This window comes from Ambystoma mexicanum, chromosome 9 (assembly GCF_040938575.1).
Source record: "Ambystoma mexicanum isolate Mex_15411 chromosome 9, UKY_AmexF1_1, whole genome shotgun sequence".
Taxonomy (NCBI): domain Eukaryota; kingdom Metazoa; phylum Chordata; class Amphibia; order Caudata; family Ambystomatidae; genus Ambystoma; species Ambystoma mexicanum.
In genome coordinates this window covers 1,248,711,970-1,248,737,709 of record NC_090931.1, presented here as the reverse complement: position 1 = coordinate 1,248,737,709, position 25,740 = coordinate 1,248,711,970, and the positions used below count along the sequence as shown (strand labels likewise).

Below are 25,740 nucleotides of genomic sequence, written 5' to 3'. Positions count from 1 at the left end.
ATAGATCAACGTACTTGCCATGATGAAACATTGCTCAGAGTATGAGAACTGAAAACTTTGATATATTTGAACTCAAGTGGCTCTGGATGGTAATCAGGGAAGCAATATGTCAGTAGCTGAGCTGTGTGCCTTCAAGAAATATCTATCTCTGCTGATGGACTCATTATGAGGGGCACTTGACTGATCACTCAGTCTTCGACAACTAATAGTCGATCTTGCACATGAGGGACGTAGAGGAGTAGTTGCCACCAAGCAACAGATTAGAAATACCATATGGTTTTGAAGGCTTGATGCCCCCCTAGAAAATACCCTACGACCCTGTCACCTGTGTCAACATACCATGAGAGCTGACAAACCCGAACCGTTATAGATGTCAGAACTGCCTAAGACTGTGTGGAACAAAGTAGCAGTTGATTACGTCAGACCTCTTAAGGACGGAAATTATTTGCTGGTAGTGACGGACGAATACTCCTGATTCCACATTGTACAGGTTGTGCTGTCCATGTCCGCAGGGGTGATTCTGGAACTGGACATTATCTTCTCAGTGTGGGGTATTCCACAAGTTCTCAAGTCTGACAATGGGCCCACTTTCAGTGGGGCAGAATGTGCCCGTTTTCGACGACGGTGCATGGGTTTTCATCACTGGCAAATCACTCCATTATGGCCTCAAGCCAACAGAATAATTGTAATGGTCATTGGCAGCTCAAAGAAGATGGCCCAAGTAGAGAGTGCCATGTCTCTAAATCATGCTCAGTGCAACCAGCTGAGAGACGACAGGAACTCATCTCACAGTACTACAGGGAAATGCCCTGATGAGCTAATGGGGTGGAAGGAAGCTAAGGACGAGGCTAAGACACATCCCCATGAGAGATGGACGCCTTCATCAAGAAGTCACGATGGATGATCAGGAAAGGAAAGAATGCATAAAGCAGTCTGCCTACCAGAGGAGACACGCTGCATGGTTGTATATATATATGGGAGACTGCATCCTGGCAAGCAACAAAGTCAGAATCTCCATTTGACCCGGTATCCATGACAGTGGGCCTCATTCCGAGAGTTTTGGTAGTCATGGCGCTATTTGCGCCATGACTGCCACCAATAATGGGTCCGGCACTGGTCTAGTTCAATGGGGACTTACCGGTGTAGTCCGACCTTTGCGGGACCAGTAAGTCCCCATTGAAAATGCGATTCCCCATTCCCATTTGAGCCCCCATAGGGCTCAATGGGAATGGGGAGGGTGCAAATAATGGGCTCGCGTATGTCAAGCCCATTATTTGCGCCCTGGTCCCTTAACGCGTCCCGTCCATAACGCCAGGTCAGACCAGGCGTTAAAGGAGGGACCCGCTAAGAAACCTTGTAGTAGAGCGGTAAGGGATTACCGGCACCGGTCTCCTTACATGTGCCCGGTATCCCTTACCGCCCAACTTAGAATGAGGCCCAGTGTCTCATATCAGTGTGTGTCAATGTTGACCGTGAGAACTCTGAATACGGAGATAACTGGAAACACATCTCACTTTAAGAAATAAATGCGACGAAAATCGGGGTGAAGATGCATCCTCCGACTCCAGACATCAGTGAGCAGGCAAATGTTTCCTCTCGCCCAGTCAGATGTATTAAGAAGCCTTTGTGACTTATTGAAAACATCTGAACCTGACAAGATGACCAGTCATCATCAGGTACTTAATTTTGCGCGGGGGATGTATCATGTCCAAGCATCATCAGGGTTAACCTGATATGACCGCGCTGATATGGCATGGCCTACGCACCGTGAGTGAATGGCGTTAGCAGGGCTGCGCTTGAGCGAGGCACAGCAGTTCAAGCGAAGAAAAGAAAGAAATACTCTTTCGCTTGTGCCTTTCTTATCTGCTGTGGCCAGCAAGTGTTGCGTTCTCGTGCCGCGACTTCACACACACCGAAGAACTTAGTGCAACGCTGGTTCTTTCTACGCTGTCAAGATTACAATAACATGCTTTTATGTATCTGTGCAGGCAACATGATATTTGTGCTCAGGCAAACCAGTTGATAGTTGGAGGGCTCCCTTTGTTTTCACCCTTCAAAAGAATGCTGTTTTCAGACACTACAGGTTTTGCATTTCATCCTTTTTAATACTGATCGGTAGTTCCTTGACATGGTAAAGAGTATTAAAATGTGTTATCTGCTTCTGTAACCCATAGGCAGTATATGAGATTAATACTTTCTCATCAGCCAAAAGTAAAATGCAAATGTTCTCCTGCCATGATTTGGTAAATAAGCTTGAAGGTCAGTTAAGTCAATCATTTTATGGAATCTTTGTAAAGCGAAAGTGCAGGGTTGCAAGTACACCGTTTTGCCCGACTCCATGATGGACTGGGAAACACCTTGTGGTTTCACCTCCAAATCAATATGTATTTATAGCAACACCTTCAACATATAGGTTGTGTGCAATAGTAAACAGATGTGTAGCACTGCTTTGCAAATGCATTATGATGGAAGACGTGGACCGTCTGCAACTTTTCAAAGTCCTGACTATAGAGCATGCGAAATACAGCTTTCAGCAAACCATCTCACCAATCGGTTTGGAAGCATGTGGCCTTACATTTTGGCCATGCTGTCCATCGGTGAAACTGGCAGATCGTTTCAGGGGTCCAAGTGCTATCTGTTTTTATATTCCAGAATAATTGTGGCCCTTCGACAATTCTTTGCTTATTCCAACTGCACATTCATACCATTAATTACTATTTCCTAGGAATGGTATCCATATGAAACGTCAGTTATTAAACAAATATACTAGTACTTTGTTGAGGCTAGGTGGCTTAGATATCTGTTGACTCTAATGTCTTTGTTTTCACCTGCATTTCTGGGCTTTTATTATGCTATAACTCCCAATACTGGTAATGCTGTGCTTTATTTCATTCAGTTGAATGTGAATAAAGCAATTGGTGTAGTTATAAGTTATGTGATAGGGCAGAGTGACATTCTAGATGTATTTTTCTCATGTCATGAATTATCAATTTCAAAAGACAGCATTTCATTAACTTCTTTGTGCACTATGTAAATGAACATAAGCTGTATTGAGGCGATGGCCCTCATGGACCCCCTCCTCACGATTTATTGTGTTTTACTTGCCCTAAACGTACCCTGCATTTGAACATCTTCTCAGAAATGCTTCTTGTAAACATAGTGTACCACTACATGAAAGAAACCCTCTTTAGGGCATCTAAAATCACCAAATCTTCACTGAGGCTTATCATATCCCACCATCTCACAATCTGAAGTTTCAAGTGTTCAACGCCCCCTCCAAATACACTAAATCAAAAGGCTTTTTGCAAGCAGTGGTTATGTGTTTAGCGAGACATTGAAACAATAAAACAGAATCTAGGCCACCATAAAGCACCTAATCTCTGATTAAGGTCTTTCCTCCCTAGATTTACAATGGCAAAATTCCCCACCATGTAGCCTAGATGTGCAGTCCTCAGATCATTAGTGGACCGAAATACAGGGAGAAAATGAAACATATTCTATATATAAAGCTGAATGTATGTATGTGTGTGTTTGTTTGTCCAGCTATACAAATCCACACCATTGAACCCATTGCTACCAAACTTTGCATCAATTCCTAATTTGTCTGGGGCAAGATTGCAGTCTATGTTTGGATGCAGAACATTCACTCTATAGACACCCTCATTTACTGATACCCACCCCGATTCACTACAGTAGGTACTAGAAGGAGGCAACATTTGGAAAATTGTCTGAAGCAAAATGTTCGATGTGTTGGTTATTCCTTTGAAATGTATTACTACTGTATACAGTTCGAAAGTGTGTATTAAAGCATTTTTAAATGGAATATAAAAAAAAGTATCATGCCAATTCAATTATTGGAAATGGCAAGGTTACAGTTTACTTAAGTTCATTCACGAGAAAAGAGCACAATCAATCATCTTTTTTGGTCATTTTCTCAAATGTGCTGAAGCTATTTAGTGACTGAAACATGCTGCACAAAAAACGAACATCACTTGGAAAAGCTCAATCTGATGCAAAGCTAATTGTTTGTTTAAATGTATTTTATTTGTATATGGTTAAGTACATTCAACCTTTACAAAATACATATATCAATGTCTAGATCTCAAACAATAAAATCACCATTATCAAACAATTAGACTTATATCTTCATTCAAGACATAGAAGGTCATAGTGATACGGAAAAACAAAATAGAAGAAAAACAAACAACAAAAAGAAGGGTCAAAACGAAATTACGAGTTAAAATAATTGGACCTCTTACTTAAAATACCACTGCTGTAAACTTTCACAGGTTATCAGTGAAAAGGGGATACAATAATATATTCAAATAGCCCAATCAAGTTAGTAGTCATTTGTCATGGGAAGGGTGCTTGCTTCTTGCGGGAATATAACATTCAGGTATATGTAGTCCCACCAATCTTTAAATCCCCTAGATATTTCGATTGCTGCTGTTTAAGTTCAGGGCAGACCAAAATTAGATGTTTAAGTTTTTCCATTGGCACTCCACAAAGTCTGCAATTTTTAGTTCTATCAGTGCTTTTTCCTCTTGTATGTAATATCTGATTTGTCGGAATTAGATTAAGCCTGAAGTGTAGGAAAAGCTCTCAATGGCTAGAGCAAGGACATTTGGTTAGGTATCTTGGAAGTGTATTCACAGCTCTTATGTCTCCATTTAAATTAGCATGAATTTTATAAAGTGATTTCTCCATTTCGGTCTCTATCCAATCGCAATCATGAATTTTGCATTTAGCCACATCCGGATTTGTTTTTAGTGTTTCGATTTCTATACTCGTTCCAATCAATATTTCTGGACAATTTTGAAGCCATTGTTTGAATACTTTGTCTCTTTGGATAGACACGTTATCAGTAAACATATAGAATTGGGTAGGAGAATCACTGGAAATACATTTCCAATAGAATGACAAGGTCTTCCATACAACAATCAAATATATTAACTCATATCTTATCAGGCTTATAGGCGTACATCCCATTAAACACAAGATTTTTCACCAAAACATCCCTTCCAAAATTGCCCATTCTTTCCAAGGAAAACAGAGAAGGGATTCAGCGCCAAACACTAAGGTTGGAATTACTTTCTGTTGATACAACTTTATGGTTGGAATCAACTAATATTTTCCGTATTTTTCATGTATATCTGCTCCTTGAGATGTCAGGTTATTCATGTGAGATCTTATTTCTTCAATACGAGGTTTATCACCTATGCTCAGGTTTATACTTATTCCTAGATATTGAATGTTCGGTACTTGTTTGATGGGAGTATTTCCGACATGGCAGGTTAATGGTTTCTTCTTTTGTTTTCCTCCAGTTCTTTCTACAATCAATAGTTCCGATTTTGGGATGTTTATTTACAGGTGATTCTTTTCAGTGTATACATTGAGAGCAGTTAAGTTTCTTTGCATGCCAATTGGAGTCTGATGTATGATTACAAGAGCATCTGCATACAACATCCAGCTTATGTTATGGCCATTTATTTTTGGTGGAAATGCATTGACTGTGTTTAAAGTTTCTTTCAGGTTAGATATATATAATTTGAATCGTACTGCGACAAGCAGACATCCTTGCTTCAATCCCCAAAAGATGGGTATGATTTTACTAAGTAACCCTTCTTTATTTAGTCCTATTTGGATTGAAGTGTAGAGAAGGAGCCAAGTACCCCCACCTTCACCACTTCACCCATATTGACTATATGATGGGAACCAGAGTGTGAGACACGTGTGGTACCAGTGAAAATACCAATACCGAGGAGAATCATGGAGGCAGGGTTCCCATTGAGAAAGGCATACCTGCATACAAGACAGTATGATGGGCATTTGAATGAAATCTCAGAAGAAGCAGAGACAATGAATGGAAGAGCCAAGTGGTGATGTCACATGAAGCAAGCTGAGATACATAGAAGAGATGCAGGGACAAGAGAATGAAGATATTCTATAAGGCATCAAGAAAGTATGAACGATAAGTGACATATTAGGATCTAGATGAAGAAACTTATGCTACAGAAACGATGAAGATATCAAGTTATTTTACACATGTACAGATGCAAAGAAACAGAAGCAGATGAAGTATTCTCGAGGCTAGCTTTATAGTGAATAGATTGCAGCATGCACCAACATATGCATATATTAAAGTGAGTAAAGAATGGATGTTTCCACTACGTATTATAGCAGAGCTGGGCTAAAAAAGGAAGGCCTCTTTTCCAGTGGGTCGCAGTTAAAAACAATTGAACAAATTAACAGGAGTGAAACTCAAAAAGGCAAGGCTTTATCAGGCTAGGGTGAGCAGACATTGGACACAAATTGTGTGAAAGAATGGCACTCCTGTTCAGAAAACAAGGACAAAAGCAATGAAGAATGTCAGAGGTCTATTATAAAATAGTATTTTAAATGCACTAGAGCTCGATTTTGTGGTCTTCAGTCACTTGGAAGGATGAAGTTGGACGAACATGACAACCACACCTATGCATCAGGGCAGAGCGTGCCTTCACTGCCCTGAATTCTCCAGAGCAAAAGTACACTCTGAAGGACAAGTTCAAAGCCTTAACTGACAGCAGATTACTGAGGTGATGATATATGAATATACTAATTTGAGGGAAGCTGGTTAATACTGCTCACCAGCACCTGGAAGACCAGCCTGTGTGCTGCTAACATAGGTTGAAAAGTACTGATGGAGATAGAGTGCCAACCAATGGTAAAGGGCCGCATGATTAAGGGTCCTATAGTTTGTGTAACCAATGGGACTTTGTATATTTAGTGACATTCATAGTGACCTGGTTAAGGGGAGGGCTTAGTTGCCCCCACCTGATGTTAAGAAACCAATCACTTTTTCTCACTCTCTTAGATTAGTATGGATCATATACTTAATTGTTCCTTAAGGACCTATCACAATAGCCACTAGGTTTTTGAAGCTTGCCACATGGGATGACAATGGTAAATATGTAGGTTGATGTCATCAATGAAGATTTTCTGCTATAAAAAATGCTTTTTTTAAGATGTAGTTAGAACCAATGCTCTGAGACATATGTTGATGCCCGTTGTACTCCTTGTTTTAGATAATTGATGTAAAGACAGTTATCTTTCTGCCAATTACCTGAGTCGTTTTGATTATTGATGTTTGAGTAGCTTCCGAATCCCCATCCATCTCAAGGGTATTGCTACCTCGTCTTAAAGGGCTGGATTCTCCCAGTTCAGAGGTATTGGAATATAGAGCATTCATTTATTGGCTCTAAGATGTTGTGTGGACAGCCCCAACCACTCACTTCTTTCCACAATAGCCCATTATCTACTTTGTCAAAGGCCTGGGCCAAATCAATTGAAGCTGTATAGATTTTTGAGCCTGTTTGAACTGCTCCCGACTTAAGGAGGTTCAAGATAAACAGGTTTAGACTACAGCCGACGACGTTGACAAATCCTGTTTTTCTTTTGTCATAGCGCCTAGATTTAAGTACCCAATCCTTGAGTCTTGCTAAGATGATCAAAGCAAACATTTTACCCAAAACATTGATTAGCGCAATGGGACAGTAGTTATTTCGGTCCGTTCTTAGAGCTTTTTTAAAAATTGGTATTACAATTGCTTTGTTCCAGGAACCTGGGATTTTTTTTCGTATGTATATCATTAAATAACACCATGCTGAATTCTGCCCACTCCTTTTAGCTTGTTTGAGGGTGAAATTGGATAGGCCGTCTGGGCCTGGAATTTATTTTCTTGAGTAGCATGATGATTTCCCCTCTGTGCACGGTCAGTTCACATTTATCAACAGGCAAATGATGTTCATCTAGATTGTCCCCTGTTGCTTGTCCAAAAAGTGTCCCAAAATTGTAAGCAGGATCCTTTGTGTACAGCACAACTTCGGAGTGCTATTTGATGTCCCTCTAAATCATTTAGCAGTGACAACAACTATCTAGAATTATTTGATGCAATGATTCTTAGAATCTGTTCTGTGTAATTGTGGGCAATACTCCATTTATGATTATGCAACCAATTTGTATGTTTGTATTTGCACTGTCTAGTCTGATTTTTTACCTCACGTTCTTGCTGTAATTTTAGATATCTTAAATCTTTATTAAATTCTTTCTTTTTTCCGGTGATCTCAATGTTGCATTTGTGAGTTAATTTGAGATGTGGTTTGAAATTACATGAAAGTGTAGTTTTGAAGTCATTTAGACATAGCAGATAGTTACAATTTGTTATCTTATCTGCTACAGTGTTTAGGTATAGCTCGGTCACTGCTCGAACATTATTTGCTTTCATTCGTAGCCTAGCTCTACCAGTTCAACTTCAATTGGGATGTTCGTGGTTGAGTTTTTCTTTGTAGTTTGCCAATGTAATTTCAGTTCAACTAGGTCATAGTCTCTAGCTGTAGTTCTAATAACTTTTAACGATTTTGTCAACCGATGCACATTGCTGGATAAAAAGTAGTCCAGAGTTGATGCTTGTGATTCTTTCCGACCATGTTTGGGCTGCTAGAATATCTCCTGCGGTTTGACAATTTAACACATTTAAGTCATGTTCTTTAATTTATTTAATCCATTGATCCATTCTTGATGGATGCTTGATGGCCCTGTTATTGCCTATGAACTTGTACAGTATAGTCTAGACAATTCATATTTAAATCACTACATACGATCAGCATGACGTTTGGATGGTCAATTTTGCCATTGACTATAAGTGAAATCACTTATTCAACAAAACATTAATTTTCCAATACCACTGGATTCCAGTAAAGATTTAGGATTATAAGTATGGATGAGTGAAGATCTCCACTGAACTCTTCTTCTATTATCAACAGATGCATTGAAGGATTGGGGTGTTGTTTTTGAATGATTTAAAATCTCAACCAAATTTTAATCATAGTTATTAAGCATGAAGATGTCTTCCTTGTTTATTTTTCTTAGGCGGATTTATCAAGAGAGAGCAGCCATCTACAAGTGGAGCAGCACTCAGCCAGGTTTCTTGTAGGCAAAGAATGTCCATTGCCTTTAAGTTTACACATTCTCTGTTGAAGAGATGTTTGTGACCGCGGTTGTTCCAGCTTCCTATTGTCAGGGATCTCTGGGCATCGATTCCTGACGCTATTGGTTATTACTGGTGTTCAGACATTTCAAATGCCAATCCCAGTTCTTTTCAGCTGGTCGTGGCCCGGGCTTTGTCGATGTTATGCATATTTCTCACTTTCCAGTGGACACATTATTAAACGTTATCTTTATAAAATGTGTTGAGGTGTTGTATGAATTTTCAGACATTTGATGGCAATGCAGTGTAGCTATATATGTCTGTTCAGGAGTAAAGTGAACTGTCTTCTCACTACTTTTGTGCAAGATTTTGATGGCTCCTCAATCATTTGAATGATTTGCTTGTTTGCTCTTATCGGGTTTGGAAAAACAGGATCATCTTTTATATCAAAACCCAATGGCCAAAAAGTTGCAGCTTCTTCAAGAGGTAAGGCTTATTGTTTTTCATTCAATGCACAAGCAAACACGGTCAAATTGTCAAGCAATTGGAAATTCCACAGCTGCGATGTCACGGGATTCTTGGCTACATAAGCATCGTATGAGGTTAAAGAGCTTGAAGATGTTGGTACGATTCAGCATCAGTTCATCATTTAGTGTGAGCAAACGTTCCAAATAAACACAGTTTTTCTTTTTGTGTGTGCATGGTTTCTGAAGCACTTTAAACTTTATTGTTTTTTGCTTGATTTCCTAAATTCTAGCACAGGTTTGTAATTCACCTTCTCACCAATGACTGTGTTTTTAAACATTTGTTCACACAACGTAGCATTGGGATTCGATTGACTAACAACTGTTGCTTTTGGAGGTCGTGAATATATATGAGCGTCAATCGGGTGTAAATTTTGATTAATTTGGTCACCTGTTATTTGAGATTTATTTCGCTCAATATTACACATTATTGTCTTCCCGCGTTCTTCCAGGGTTAAAAAAACAAGGGTTTCTGGCAACTCCAGCGAGATGTCTGTTTTTTTATTCTCTACCTGGTGTAGACTATTTTGGTGAACACCAAAGGATGGAATAGGTTTATATGCTCCCTGGAGCAGTAAACTGATAATTTCTCAATTTGTTGGTCCTTCCTCATAGAAAGAAATGTCATCTATATCATTTTCTTGGATAGGCAAGTTCTTCAGGTTGTTCATTTTTTTGATGTCCTGGGTGTTAGTCTTAGCAGTGCACGGTGGTGGCGCGAGTTATGGCTGCTTAGCTTACCATAACTGGCGAATTTCAGAAGTTTTTTTGTTTTACTTGTAAACATAACGTGCTTTTAACAAAGTTTTTTCAATGAATTTCATGGGTTTTTATTAGTGCAAATTAACCATAACGTCCCTTTAGCAAAGTTTTTTCATTGAATTCCATAGGTTTTTATTAGTGCAACTTAACCATAACATCCCTCTAAGAACGTTTTTTCATTGTATTTTATAGGTTTTTATTTCTGCAACTTAACCATAACGTCCCTTTAACAAAGATTTTTCAGTGAATTTTATAGGTTTTTACCAGTGCATTCTATTTTCCAACAACTTACTAATATCATACTTACCCAATATAAAACTCTGCCATGTCCCACCTTATATCATCATTTTTAACACTTCTATACACTTGTTAAAAAACAGACATTAGACTCAGCCATCCTGACTAATTACCGCCCGATCACCACAGTGCCATTTCTCTTAAAAATCCTAGATAAAATGGCATACTCTCAAATACAAAAACATTCAGAAACTAACCACTTGCGAGGAGTTTGTCAGTCTGGTTTCCGACCTCATAATGGGACCGAAACAGCCTTAATTAATTTTAAGGCACAAATTGACGAGCTTAGAGATCAAGGGAAATCGGCCTTACTCCTCCTCCTGGACCTATCAGCGGCATTTGACCTAGTTGACCACAAGGTCCTACGTAGCCATCTGTACATGGCTGCGCACTTCTCTGAAGAAGCCATAGTTTGGATTCAATCTTTTCTGAACAACAGGACCATGAGAGTCTTCTCTACCACAGCATCGCAGACTCTATCGCCATAACATGTGGAGTGTTTCTCCCACACTTTACAACATCTTCACAAAGCCCATATTTGATGATCTCGACCTTCTTGCCTTCACCTACACTAACTATGCAGATGATACTCAGATTCTCCTACCACTTTCTGGTGATAATGATAAGGATTTGGCCTTGATGAACAGGGTGTATCTCATCATTCAGACATGGATGGCCATCTATGGACTATGCCTGAATGATGATAAGACTGAAATCATCATCTTGGGCACATCCCTCACCCTAAAAAGATTGGGTCCCAACTACTCCTCTTTCAACATTGACAATAACCAAATCTCTACCGCTCATGAGGTAAAAACTGTGGGTTTCTACTTGGATTCTACCCTTTCTTTCAAAAAGCAGGTGAACGCGATGGCCTCTGCCACTGCGTATACCTGCAAATTGATAAGAGCAGGCAAACCATTCCTATCTAACAGCAGTTGCATTACACTTGCTAGAGCGTTCGTTCTATTGAAGCTCGACTATTGCAACTCTCTCTACATAGGGGCCAACAAGGGCACCATCAAAAGAATACAAATCCTGCAGAACAATGCTCTTAGAGCAGCACTAGGTATATCTAGGAGAGCACACATTTCAGAATTCAGAAAAGACACTAACTGGCTCTCGACTCAGGCCAAAATCCAGTTAAAAGTGGCCTCACTTGTTTACAAATGCCTAAACAACGCTGCACTGCGTTACCTATCGAAGGCTGTAGTGTCCAAGTCAAAGCAGCCTAATTATGGAACTCGCTACCTCCTACCTTACGTTCTGACCAACCATACCCTACCTTCCTACAAAACCTTATAAGCTGGATTAAAGAGGGGGACAAATAAACACTTTGCAGTTTACCTTTGACCAACCATGCCTGACCGCCCAACGTACCTGTATTTTTGTACATACTTGCCCTCAGTATTTATTGTCCTACTGAGCAGATATTGTAACTATTGTAGACTTTGTGCCTGCTATTTGTATATTGTGGGATGTTCTCCCCAGAGAGTGCACAGGGAAAACATGAAGAATAGGCTGCCACCGATTTTTGCCTATGTTGTGAGCACAGGAGGGCACTGCCTAAAACCACCATTGGGCTACACACACAGTAGCCTGAAAACATTGGGAATGGCAATGCTGATTGCCAAAAAGCAATTCAGAACTGTGGGGAATTCATTTTCTTAATCCCAAAAATGGTTGCATTACCAGTACTCACCACTATCAGAAAGCCAGCGTTTTAAAACCACCAGACTTTTGTGTAAAACTGAACAAATGAAACAAAACCAGACCAAGGAAAGACTTGCTAAGAGGTGGATATAATGTAAAAATATATTCTGAAATGACTTGAAGGAAGTAATTATTTAATGTAGAAAAGTGGGAACAAAAAGTGACATTTAGCTGAAACCTGGCTTAATTAAACTGAATTCTGCCTGACAACTACCCCAGACAGGAGTTGAAACTGGATCAACAGCCACTCTTCCCAGGCCTAGCTGCATCCTGCTGCCCCTTGCCAAAAGGAGTTCACATCTCTGATTAGATTAGGGGTGGAGCACCTGGGAACTGGAAAGGACAGAACAATGCAACTTCCTTGACTCAGGCAAATGTTATATTGGGGGCGTCGTAAAATAGCTTCCTCTTGGGAGAAACTGGGGGGCAGCTGTGCCTCTGTGAACAAGCTGGCTTGGGGGAAGTGGATAAACCAGTTATTCCACCATGTGATGTGGGAAGCCGCACCCCTTTTTGACCAGGGCATAATTTAAAAAAAGATGGATAATTCATAGTACGGACTTGTCAGAATTATAGAAGTAATACCATTATTCTTGTGATTTTTCGGTGCACATTTTAAGAGGCGTTAGGACCCTGTGGTGTATTCTGGGGGGTTGCTAGCGGAAAATAGGGTTTCACTCCAAATGTATGCATGTTAAAAATCTGACACTTTATCATCTGTAACCCATATCCCTGGTGCACATTTGTGTAAAATCTGGAAAGGTTTAGAGGTCGATATCTGGATGAAAAGGGGACAATTCTGTCATTAGTGGACACGACACCGTACAAAGACAGGGATCGGATGGTTTGGTGCTACAGAAAATATGTTAACTAGACCTATAATATTAGAAAAATGGTACATAGATAAATATGTATTTGGGTCAGAAATAGCTTTGTGTGCAATCTGACAAGGGGAGGTTCCTCTGACCATAAAACCTACAGCATCACTCTGACTCACATTTCCTTCTCCCAATCAAGGGAGAGAGGTGGAATTGGACAATGATAAGTGAGAGGGGCAGGTTTAGCTAGGCCCAGGCACACACCCATTTTCAAAACACATACAAAGAGACTGCTGGGACAGGTAGAGACATTCAATTCCATTTGCTGCAGAGCATGCTGACCGACGACTTCACATCCAGAGATCCAGACTTCAAATCCATCAATCTCCAGAACCTGTAGCAGAAATTAACTCCAGAATTTGTAGCAGAGAGGCCTGAATCCACCAGCTGAATCCTCTTCAGCAGGCCTCAAAACTAACCAAACTATTCAACAGCCAGGCGAGCTGTTTGAAGTTTTGCTGAGAATTTTTGCAAGAACCGGTAGCAGTACCCAGAAAGCAGTGTTACATCCAGAATCCAGAGAGGCTAGACCAGCAGAGCAGAGCTGACCCAGATCGCTGTGAGCAGAACCGGTGCCTGATTGACCCGCGGAGCAGAAAGAACCGCAGCCGGACATGTTGACCAGATCCGTGACGAGGCCTAGTTCAAATTTATATTGTGAGTACCTAGCAGAACTGTGCAGAACCAATCTCTTAGTTAAAATAATCTAATCCAAACTATTTTAACCTAAGTAGAACTGCCTCCTAGAAATCGTGTCATCTGTCATTTTTAAAGCTGCACAACTGCCACCTGTCAATTCTGCCACTGCAAGCTGTCACCTGTCATTTTGAGTTTACTCTAAATCCGAAAAACAACCTTTATTTAATCGTCCGTATCGCTGGAACCGTTTGGGCTAGGAACGAAATTTCATCTGAAAGCTTAGAATCTAGGCTTTCCAACAAACCTAGAACTCATTATACTTTTTCCGCAATCGCGATTTACGCACTCGAGAAATTTACCGCGATTTGCGATTTAATTTACCGCGATTTGCGATTTTGGCTCAATTTCTCCACCTGTCAAAATAGCAGCTCCATTCTTTCTTTTGTTAAAATCCGTTTGCAACTTGGTAATAACTCACAGAGCATTGTTAAAGTGAGCCTGAACTAATCTAAAGTAGCCATCATCTACCCTGAACCTCTAGAGGGACTTAAAAGCAATTTTAGCACCTTTTCACTTCCTTGCAAACCACATTAAAGTAATTCGCCTGTGTTTAAAACTCATCCCTGTTTTCCCTAAGCTTGCTGGGAGAACTGGAACTGTGTATTGCATTATAAAGTGTGATTTGTTGGGATTCTTGAAGACTGTGTGCTCTCCTTCCATTTCTGGTATTGCATAGGGGGGGAGTGAATTGTCAAAAGAAAAAGTGATCATATTGCCTTTTGCTAAAATCATAACAAGTTATTTCTGTACTGAATTTTATTCCACCTTGCGTTTCCTTGAACCATATAAAGCATTATTTCCCACCTTGTTCTTCTGTTCCTATTCACAGTTACCTCTTGCTGATTACTGCTCATATTCACAAGTGTAATATCCATTATCAATTTATTTATAGAAGTGTGATATATATATTGTTTACATTTTCAAATAAACCTTTTAATTTGCAAAACAAACCTACTTCTTGGCTCAGTGGGGTCAGGGGGATTCTAAGAGGGGGATGTTATACAAGGGTTGTCATCCAGAGTACTGAACTGGATATAAAATACATCAATAAGGGTTTTCCTCAGCATCCCAGACTAGGCATTGACTTAGCTGTAGTGTTGGTTGAATATCGCTTACAAAAGATTATTGTATATACTATTGTATATGTACCCGTGTTATTGTAACTAAGCTGTAAGCTGTCTTATGCAATGCGCCCTGCTACCCGTGGGTCTGGTGCTCTATACAAGTAATAAAACAAACACACAAAACAAAGCTTCTATACACTTTTTGAAACTGCTTTTGCGACCGTAGACGCCCACGAACATCTGACTTCATTGTGGCTATTGCGGACAGTGCCACATGACCATACGCTGGTGCGCGGCATTATGATGTGTCCGAGAATGCGTGCTCAACACAATCAGATTTGTGCTCCGCAGACAGTTCGGAACTGCATTTTCTACTGATTTAGGAACTTCCAACTTCAAAATTTCCATTGCACAGCTCCTACACCTATTCTTACTCATTATCCATTAACAATCTAGTACACAGTACATACTTGGAAGAATTTTAGCAAAACTGCTATTTATCTTAAAAATGGCTTCACCTATTGCCAACCCTCCTCCCCAAGAGCTACCACCACCACCAGCTGGAGGACCTTCACAACAAAAAAAGCACAGTACTTCCAAAGACAATGAAGATGACCAAGAAGATGAGGTAGAGGAAGTGCCTACTCTAGCACCCAGAGAGAATCATGGGGGTGGCTGTTCTTTACCACTGTTGGGAATGTACCAAAGGCTAAAGCTGACAAAGTGAAATTCACGAAGTGCAACTTTGTACTCGGTTGCAGACTCCCCGGATAGTATTCCTATGTGACCACCTCCATGTGCTGCCATGCCAAATCCAATGACCGCAAAGCTCTCAGAAAGGTTGTTGCTTTCTTAGCAAGTAGGAGGCTATCTTCCTCCACTTCTTCTTCCTCAACCAATACTGTAACCACACAGCCTACTTCTGTGGGACACAACATCCCACCAGCTACGTTGCAGGCAATAAAAGATGCTGTTGATCCATAATTTATTAAGAAAACCGTCCTCTGTATATACTACTACACATCATTCTGCAGAGGGAAGCAATTTCAAAGTGCTTTTGAAACGGTAATCAAGGAGCATGAGAAACACTGCCCACTAACTTATAGGTAACACATGTGCAACATCTTCCCCTGTCCACCTGCCCCTCCATATTAGTGCTTGGTGCCTCTTCGTCTTTTCCCTCCCAACCTTTCGTTCTAAGCTCTCCTGCCAAAAAATAAATACATCAAAAAACAACAAAAGACATGTTCCTTTAGGAACAACCTTTCACAGTTAAAAAATAGAACTAAAAAAAACCTTAGACTCCATCTACTTTACATTTCTCAGTAAAGTACATAGACTCAATAAGATTTTCAAAAATTTCCATTAGCATGTTATGTGTTATTCTAATGGGAATATTGTTGTGTTCATCCCCCATTCCAGGGACTGGAACAGTGGATACCAGCCTGGCACCCCAAGTTATCAGCCCAAGCAAAGCAAGGATGAATAACGAGGTCGCTGCACCATTATTCCCCCATTCCAGCCACTGAAATTGGGGATGAAAGCCATAAGCACCCCAGGTTCCCAAAGCGGAAACCCGGGGTGCTAAAAAAAATCCTTTTCCAAGATGGCTACCATGGGAAGGCGGGGTTCCATACAGGGCCCCTCTTCACTTTCCATGGCAGCCTACAGAAGACAAAGAGAGAACCCTATGGAAATCTGCCCATGATTTATTCTTTCAAAAGTGTCAAGTGTATGCACATACAATAGTTATATACTTAGCCCCACTTAACATAATCCATTCAGACTTTACAAACACATTTATATCTAGATCTAAAATCGTTTTGCAAACTTTTGAAAAGATTCATCAAATTTCAGCAGATTTGTAAGCCTTTACAATATTTTCAGATCCCCCCTCTAATTTTGACCCTTCTTTATAGAATCCCAACAAACTTTGCAATCACATTTATATCTAAATCTAGATCCTCATCACCCCTCACCTCCTGAGAGATCATTTGATAAGTTTGACAAGTGCAATGTTGTGTTTTTTTATATGTTTTTACTGCAATGTCACTGGCCGCTGTCCGTGAATCCAAGCTGGCGGGCGTTTCCAAAAATCTGACGCACTTCACGCTTTTCACCATCCAATCAATGGGCACGTCCGATGTCCACGGACACCACGTTGCCTTCTAAGCCAATCTGATCCCTGTCTGCGGACCGAACTAAGATATCACAATTTATTTGGACGTACTTTTTGGTCCTTTAAAAGAATAATATTGGTCGGTTTCCACCAAGTTTACCAAAGCCTGCTTTCGGGACCAAGCCGCCACTCCTGCCGCAAATTTGGTGAGAATCCGTTCAGCGGTTTGGACTGTATGCGTGAGCAATTTATTCTCCATTCAGTCTATGGAAAAAAAAGTTTTAGGACCCCCTCTATAACTTTGCCCCCCCTTGATGAAACCTAACCAAACTTTGGAAATAAATTAAGAGCGGCCCATATACTTTGCAAAGTTTGGTGAGGTTCCTCCAGGGGGAGCAAAGTTATAAGTCACCCAAAAAGAAGTTTTCCTATGGATTTAGCAACTTAACCATAACTACACGGCCACTACCGTGGGCCGTTCAATATATATATATATATATATATATATATATATATATATATATATATATATATATATATACGTGATCAAGCGGTCTGTGCACCGTGAAACGCATCGTTTCTGGATTCTTTCGTTGCCATGCTGACATTTAATAAAGCATTGTTAGTCTGGTAGAACTTTGGATTGTGTTTTGCCTCTGTGCAGAGAGTCACCATCGACTTTCTCTGCTTTTCTTGGGAGTGCATTCCACTGGCAAGCTCTTCCCGGTTCCACTTTGGTCCTGGGTAATTGGTTTCCCCTTTTTTCTCGAATATATATATATATATATATCCAGTGAAAATAAATCTAGTCCCCAATGCACCAATAACTATAGCCGACTGGCCATGGAGTTTCACCAGGACCCCTCCTCTTTGAAACAATTAGATTGAAAGCCTATGATCCACTGTCCATGGTTTGCAGTCATAGCCAGTATCCCCTCCAGTGATAAATAACCATGTTCCACTGGTCCAGTCCCTGACAATGTTGCACCAACTTTGGTAACATACCGTGGCCCACTGCTATGGTATTACGCTATGGCCACTTGCCCGTTTCTACCTGTTAACAGTAAATCACCAAAGCCCACTAGCCATTGTTTCCCCCTGTTTTGTTTTACTCTCTTTCCTCAAAATGAGTTTTTACCCACAGAATGTCAACCATGAAAGCCATCGTGTGGGCTTCTATTCCAACAACAATGATTCCTGTTGATATACAACATATTTTGATTATAACAATATTATATCATTATAATTGGTTTCTTATAACGCACTTAATACCGAAGAGGTTTCTAAGCATGGACCCGGGATTCAAACCTGTGTTGTTCTGTGTCATCTGGCATCCAAGACAAGGGTGTTGCCCATTGTCCCTGAGCTATCCTCCCGGCTCAGTATGATGAACATGTCTTCCACAGCAGCCTTCCACTCTGCATATGCATTCCTCCTCCTTGTTTTCCACCTTAACTTCCCATTAGAGTCAAACTGTCCTCAGACCCTCTTCTAATTTCAGTATAGCCCTATTTCTTCATGTGATAACCCTGGGAGATTCTGGTGCGAAGACAATCTGACTGAAGACATTCCTTGCTAGCCCTACCAATAGTTTCAAACTCCCAATGCAAGCATGCAATTGTCATTGACAGTGTGTTGTCCTTTAAGCCCCACCACTGTCAAACCTCACTCTCCCTCCCCTATGAAAGAGAATTGTCTCTAGCCCTCCTCCCTTGTGGGTGCTAAGGGTTTTTTAATATCTCTGCATTCGGTGACACTTCTGCGTGTCTACTTGGGCTAGCTGTATGCCCATTGCAGCCCCAGCAATTTCTACTCATGCACACAGTTCTCTCTGTGAATTAGGGAACTTTCTAAAAGGGGATGTGGCTTCAAAATGCGAGACACACTGTCCATCTCTCATTCTTCCGCCACTGTATCTTGTGAACTAGCAATAATTTTTTCAGGACAATCTGAGTTACACACAGTTCTTTTAGCACATTTTTACTCTTTTTGATCTGAACATGTGGCTTCCTTGGTTCAGTGCTATGGGCCTCATCACAATTTTGGCGGCCCAGTACAAATGTGGCCATAATAGCGTTGCCGGCGCATTACCACACCACCCAATCACGAGTTTGGGGAAAGGTTGGAGGATTCACCTCCAGCTCTAAGCGGGAGGTGAATGCACTCACTTTCCGCCCATATTAAGTGCAATTACTGCAGCACAATGGACTAAAAGAAATGGGGATTTACAGCAGCACTGCCACTTGTAATCCAGCGGTAATACCGCAGGACCAAGTGGCAGTAACGGTAATTGTGTTGGGTGGTATACCAGCGGATTTACCGCTGGGATACCACCCAACTTGAGATGAGGCCCTGTATGTTTTCTTTTGTCAGTGGCTCTTATTTGTTGGTTACTTAATTCTTTAAATCTATTTCCAATATGTATTCTTCCCTGTTTCCCGTGGTAGGGTTATATCCATCCTTCTTGTGATTCTCTATTGAGGTTTATTTCTCTTTTATTAGATTCATGGTTTCTGGCCTCTGTATGCTAGATATTCTTTAAGATATACATTTCTTTACCCTTACTCTCAAGGCATTCTCTCACATGTTCCTTTCCTTGAATGATGATACTTTCCTTACTTTGTCTGCAATGAGTATGACTACTCTCGTAATGATGATTATTTGTCTCTTTGGATTATACTTTCAATCTATATACTTAGATGAGTAGGAATACTTCTATTGTGTTCTCGTTATCTCGACTGAGATGAGTTTGAGTACTCTGATAATCTTCTTTTTCTCTTCTTATTCTCTAGTATTTTTCCTGGTTGTCTTGACTTCGATGAATATGAATATTCTTATAATGATTTTCATTCACTTCTCTCACTGGTATATTAGCATTATATAGACTGGGATGAGAATACATGTTTATATAGTGACTTCCATTTGCTTCTCTTCTTCTCACTGGAATATTCTATGTTGACTGGGAAGAGAATGAATTTTCATATAATGATTTTCTGTCTCCTCCCCTGGTCTCCCATTTACCCTGTCACCTAATTCTTTCTGGGATGATGTCACCAGGTCACCATTTCATTCAGCTTGCCGAAGCCCACTTCCTCTTCTGACCTCTTGTCTCCATTTCTTCCACCCTGATGCCCTTTCAGTTTCCCAGGTACCGTTTTGTTGCACAGTCTCAGCTGCATTGCTGTCTCAGCATGATTACTAGGACCTCCGGTTCACCAGTTGCTCTCTGTTGACATGCCACTGTTTGCTGCTCCTCTCTCCCTCCAGCTGACAGGACACTGCAGGTCCACCACCCCAACTCTGCCTCGACAGCCGGTTTGATGGCTTCTCAGTCCCAGTCTCCTTCCCCTGCAGACTTGACATAGCTGTAGACCTTCCCTGCCCATCATACTTTCTTCTCTCATGCTCTCTCTCTCTCAACCTGCTCGTTTCTTATTCATCATCTTTGTCTCAGTTACATACAATTATTTTTTTTAAAGGGATAGTCACAGTTTCTGTTTCACAATAACACATATGTGTTCCTTCTTCGTACAAGTCCTTTTTAGATATGGTTGACACTTTTGGGATTTCTTCACATGAATCAGAGTCATTGTCCCCACCGTGTGAGTCTGTCCCGGTGTGGTCCTGCTTGCCTCCAACGCCTAGGAGGGTTTTACAGAGTGGGCTCATCTTCCTAGCCTCATAGGGGGGGGGGCTCCTCCTTGGGGAGAAGGGACACATTCCTGGGATCTGTCACAGTGCGTTGTGGCTAAAGTGTCAACTCAGCCATCAAACCACTACAAACCAAAAGGGATCTCAATCATAAAGGTAAAACAGGCACAGTTAAGAAATACCTTCATCACCATTTAATTAGTGAATCAATTAAAACACACTTAATACTTTAAATCAGTCTCTAAGCGCAGGACAGGGATTAGAATATGGATTTTTCTGTGTTGTTTTTCTTCCAAGACCAACAGATTGCCAATGAGCTATCCTCCCTTTATGTGGTAACCTGGGCCAAGAGAAAGGCAATAATCACAAGAAGGGGGGTGTGAATGTGATTCAGTAGCGACCTAAAAAGTAATAGTCCAGCACTCCAACATAAAGGGAATGTCAAGTCAAGTTTCTACAAAAAAAGATATACTTTAATCAAACACAACATTTGCAAAAATAATATAATTGGAAAACAGGATACAAAACCCACCCCTCAGGAAACAAACAGAATGTGTACAAATAGAAACATATAGCACTGTGGGTCATGAATCGAGGGTGCACGGCAACTAAAACACACAAAGGGCCTCATTAGTAGTTTTACGGTCCAGAAACAAACTCTGAGTCTGCCTGCCGGACGTTCTCCCAAACCTTGCAGTGAGGTGCATTGGGGATATACATATTCTTTATATAGATTGTTAATTATAAACATTTTGAGACAGATTTTGACTGCACAGAGTACCCCCTTGACACTCCATCCTCCCTTCCAGAGAGTATCTGCAAATAACAATCATTAAGAGGAGTCTCACTCGTGTTCACCACTGATGGGTTGATGTAGCCCGAGAGATGTAGCACATTGCGCCACTTTATTTTTCCATTCAGACTCTTAAAATGCCATCATATTGCTCCAACCATCACAGGTTAAGGACAGGCAAACGATAACCACATTCACATATTGTTTGGAGTAAGTGAGCCAGTGAGGCTGTGCCATGCATCAAGGGAAAAGCAAACATGATAAGTGAGGAGGTATAACAGGGCTAGATGGGCCTACATCCAGTGTATTCCCGCCTAGCCACGTAATAACACTTACCATGACTGTTTTACTCGTGATGCAAAGTAGCAGAATACATACACATTTTCCATATAAAGTATTGCATGATTTTACAATGACTAAAATACAGTTATCATGCATGCATTCCAAGACAGCATATGATGAACAAACTATCAACCATTTGTTATGAAATAATGATTGCAAACAATTCAGGACGTTTGTTGTGAACATATATTACACATTTTATCTGTAATACACATTCTTTACAGAATTCCGTCTGAAATGCATAGCACTGAACTGGGACTTTTCTTACCTTTGGATACGGAAAATGCTTGCCTTTTGGATAGAGCCCTCCAGTAAACCGTGGGATAACCATGTTAGGTACTAAGGTGTCATTTATCATTAAAAAAGCCAGTCTCTCGCCATCCGGTGACCACCAGTGTGCAATATGGGAATGCAGGAGCTCCTCTGTAAGACAGCAGAGAGTAAAGTCAATGCTAATTCAACTTTGAATTGACAACACAACATCTTCCAGCTATAGTCATAACACCCACGTGTGTGCATGAACGTTGCCTTTAATGCACATTAACCTTGCATTAATGAATAACTTCTCTTGGGGTGCACGTTTGCTTTTTTTACAATCTACCCATAATTGCCCTGTAAGGGGCTAGCGGTATGCCTTGCTGTGCATTAATTACAATAAGGGCAAGGGGTAGAATATTCTTGCCTTGGTAGCTGCATGAGGAATTTTCCTAATTTCTTTCAGGGCAAAGACATTTTCAACGATTATCATCAGCCTCAGGATAAGCAAAGACCACAACCACAAGAAACCATCCATGACAAGACACCAAGCACCTGAAATAAATGAAGTGTACAGGAGCACTCAACTCCCTGACAAAGTACATACGTGAAACATGCTCCTTGTTGAATGCTTACAAACCTTTATTAATTGCAACAGTAAGGTGGAATTCTGGCCTTCCAGTCCTTTAAGATGTGGGTTTAGAGTTGGGCAGACCTTTAGAACGCTAGCTCTTTAGACTAGGATTCTCATAACATAGGTTGTTCTTCACATTATACCTTACACGTATTTGCTTGGTCACTTGTCCTCTTGAATTACCCATGCCCTGAAGGGGACTGTTTTGTCCAACTGTAATACAATAGCTTAATTTCCAATCTGGTCTTGTGTGTTTCTGTGGTCACCACAGTGACACCAAGACTAGTTTTCTGGCAGCAGCCAAAGACCTTAATAGAGGCTATTTTCGCAGCCATGTCTTCGCTATCTCTTCTAATACTACCCTACCACCATGAGGGGCGAACAAACCCTGCGTTTAATGAATGAGAACACCCAAGGGGGGAATATAAGATACTGCTCGACATTCCCATTTGGTCTGGTATTCTCATATCATGAATCTAACTACGATATAACCACCCTAATTGACGCTGTAATCCAGATGTGGCTCACTCCACTGCCGCATAGAGCCACAAATACTAATAAACACAATTGTAAGAAATAGAAGAGCACTTAGGAAATACCTCCAGTGCATATTAAAATGAAGTTTGAATGGACAGTGGAGTATTTCCAGGAATGAAGCAGTTAGAACTTGACCTCTCCTAATTAAATGTTTTTAGCTTTGGTAAAGGAATAGAGAGAGGTGTTTGATTCCCAAACGGATTCTTTGTTGGGGTTGAGGTTACTTGATAGTCTGAATGGCCAGGCACCATGGGTGGAATACCATGGATTGGATTTTAACTAAAAACCAGGAAAGCTCAACCAAAGAAGTACTAAAATGCATTTGGCCAGACCATACCTTTCTACACTTTGATATCCCATTAACATATCAGCCAATTAAAGGTGGCCAGCTAGGGTTGGAACCTACCTTATCGAGGACCCGTCACAATGTTACTCGCAAGGCCTTTTAGACAATGTTCTAACCCTTGTTCAAGTGGTAAATTCTTTTAGGTCTATTACCAATGGTGCCTTTAACACCTTTGCACCTTTGTTCTTGATGCATAATAAGAAAACACATTATAATCAGAGGTTTTCAGCTGAAATGTTGGAAGCAAGGAAAATGAAATGAATGGCTGAATATAGCTGAAAGAAAAACCTCTCCAATCCCACGTTGAGAGTCTATAAATCTGCAGCAATTTATTTTAGCAAACTATTTTAAAGCTAAAGAGACCGAATTAAATGCATGGATTAGTTCAGCCAAATCAAATTCTAGAGAGTTATGTTCTATTCTACAAGAATGAAAAGGCATATCAAATAACTCACGGATTGATATTGATAATAATTGGTGTAAAAAAATTAATGATGTTTTTCATACAGCAAATCTCTTTACATCAAACATGTATCAGAGACAGCTTACCTGGATTGTTAGACCAATCACTCTCGATCTCTGACTCCTGTACAAAGGTGGTTTTAGACTACCCCATATTATTTGCATTTAAGCAAGTATCAGAAGTCAATGTCCTGAATATTGTACAGGAAATGAAGCCAACCTCCTGTAATAGAGATGTGTTTCCAGCCTGCCTCTTTAAAGAATTATTGCCCTCATTTCTGTCTTGGGTAACTCATTTTATTAATCTTTCTTTTTCTGAAGGTCTGGTACCAGATTGTCTAAAATAGGTGTGGATTAGGCCACTGTTGAAAAAGTAGAATCTGGATCCTGGTGACCCAGCAAGTTACAGGCCAATAACAAATGTCCCATACCTGTTGAAGATTCTTGATAAAGTGGCATGACTACAATATCAGGATTTTGTTGAAACACAGGGAGTTCTTGCCACAGGACAATCAGGTTTCCGCATGAACCATGACACTGAGACAGTGCTCCTGGATTTGAAGTCTAATATTGCTGGAGTCATTGACAGGGGCGGCCAAGCACTACTTTTACTCCTCGACCCGTCGACCGCATTTGACTTGGTGAATCATGAGTTGTTGACTGATAGGTTGATCAAAGTCGGAAAATGTTCAATAAATCTGCATAGTGGTTCACAACCTTTCTTGCCCCAAGGATGGCACGAGTAGTAAAGGATGAATGTCGATTACAACAGACGCCTCTCAATAGTGGGGTTCCTCAGGGCTTGTGCCTCTCACCCTTAGTGTTTAATATCTACTAAAGACCTTTGTGTGATCTCCTGGATGGTCTGGGTGTGCAGTTTGAAAATTACCCGAACGACGCCCAGATCATCCTGGATTTATCCTGGTCATATTCAAAGGATTTAGCCAGGGTAACTGAGGTTTTTGGTGCCATCAAGACTGGATGGCAAAAAACTCACAGGCGTTGAATGATAAAAAAACGGACATCCTGATCCTCATACTGGTGCAAAACTAAAATAAATTTGGACCTCCAGTATGACAGCTTTTTTGATTGAAGGCAATAATATCACCGTATCAGAACGTACCAAATTGCCTGGAGTCTTTTTTGACCGTCATGTTTCACATCGGAATTCTTTGTGTGCCTATGTGATGCATTTGCTATGGAAAATTTGCCCTTATTTATCGGAGAAAAATAGGGCCCTAATTGCAGCAGCAACAATAAACACTAAACTTGGCATCTGCAATAGTCTCTTAGCGGGCACTTCTCAAGCAAATTTAAAGAAGCTGCAAGTGATCCAGAACGGAGCAGTTCTTGCAGTTTGTGGACTTGACCAAAGGGCTCATGTTTCTATAGCCCGTTGTAAATTGCACTGGCTCCCCATTTCACAGAGAATACCATTTAAGACCTTTTGTTTGTCTAATGACTCCCATTCTCTGTTCCTGGATCAAGAGAGCCCCTATTGGGTGCATGTTATGTTGCATTCAAACAAGGATACTCTTCTGGCGCAACCTCGTTTTTCGCTGAAGAGGATTGGAGGGTCCAGTTTGGATGCATGGGCCCCCATTACTTGGAATGCACTGCCATGTGCACTTAGATCCATTCCATCACTCTCACAATTAAAAAAAAAGGTTGAAAACCCTTCTCTTTGATAAAGGAACTG

General features: G+C 40.7%; 1 protein-coding gene across 2 annotated transcripts in view; it reads right to left on the bottom strand.

Moving 5' to 3' along the window:
- The window catches only part of DPP10 (dipeptidyl peptidase like 10), a 1,813,461-nt gene that overhangs the window by 404,885 nt on the left and 1,382,836 nt on the right, over positions 1-25,740 (bottom strand). For both annotated transcript variants that reach the window (XM_069616586.1, XM_069616587.1), the window contains exon 9: positions 22,076-22,230. In XM_069616586.1, coding sequence (XP_069472687.1) covers positions 22,076-22,230 — 155 coding nt within the window. The remainder of the gene's footprint in view (positions 1-22,075; positions 22,231-25,740) is intronic.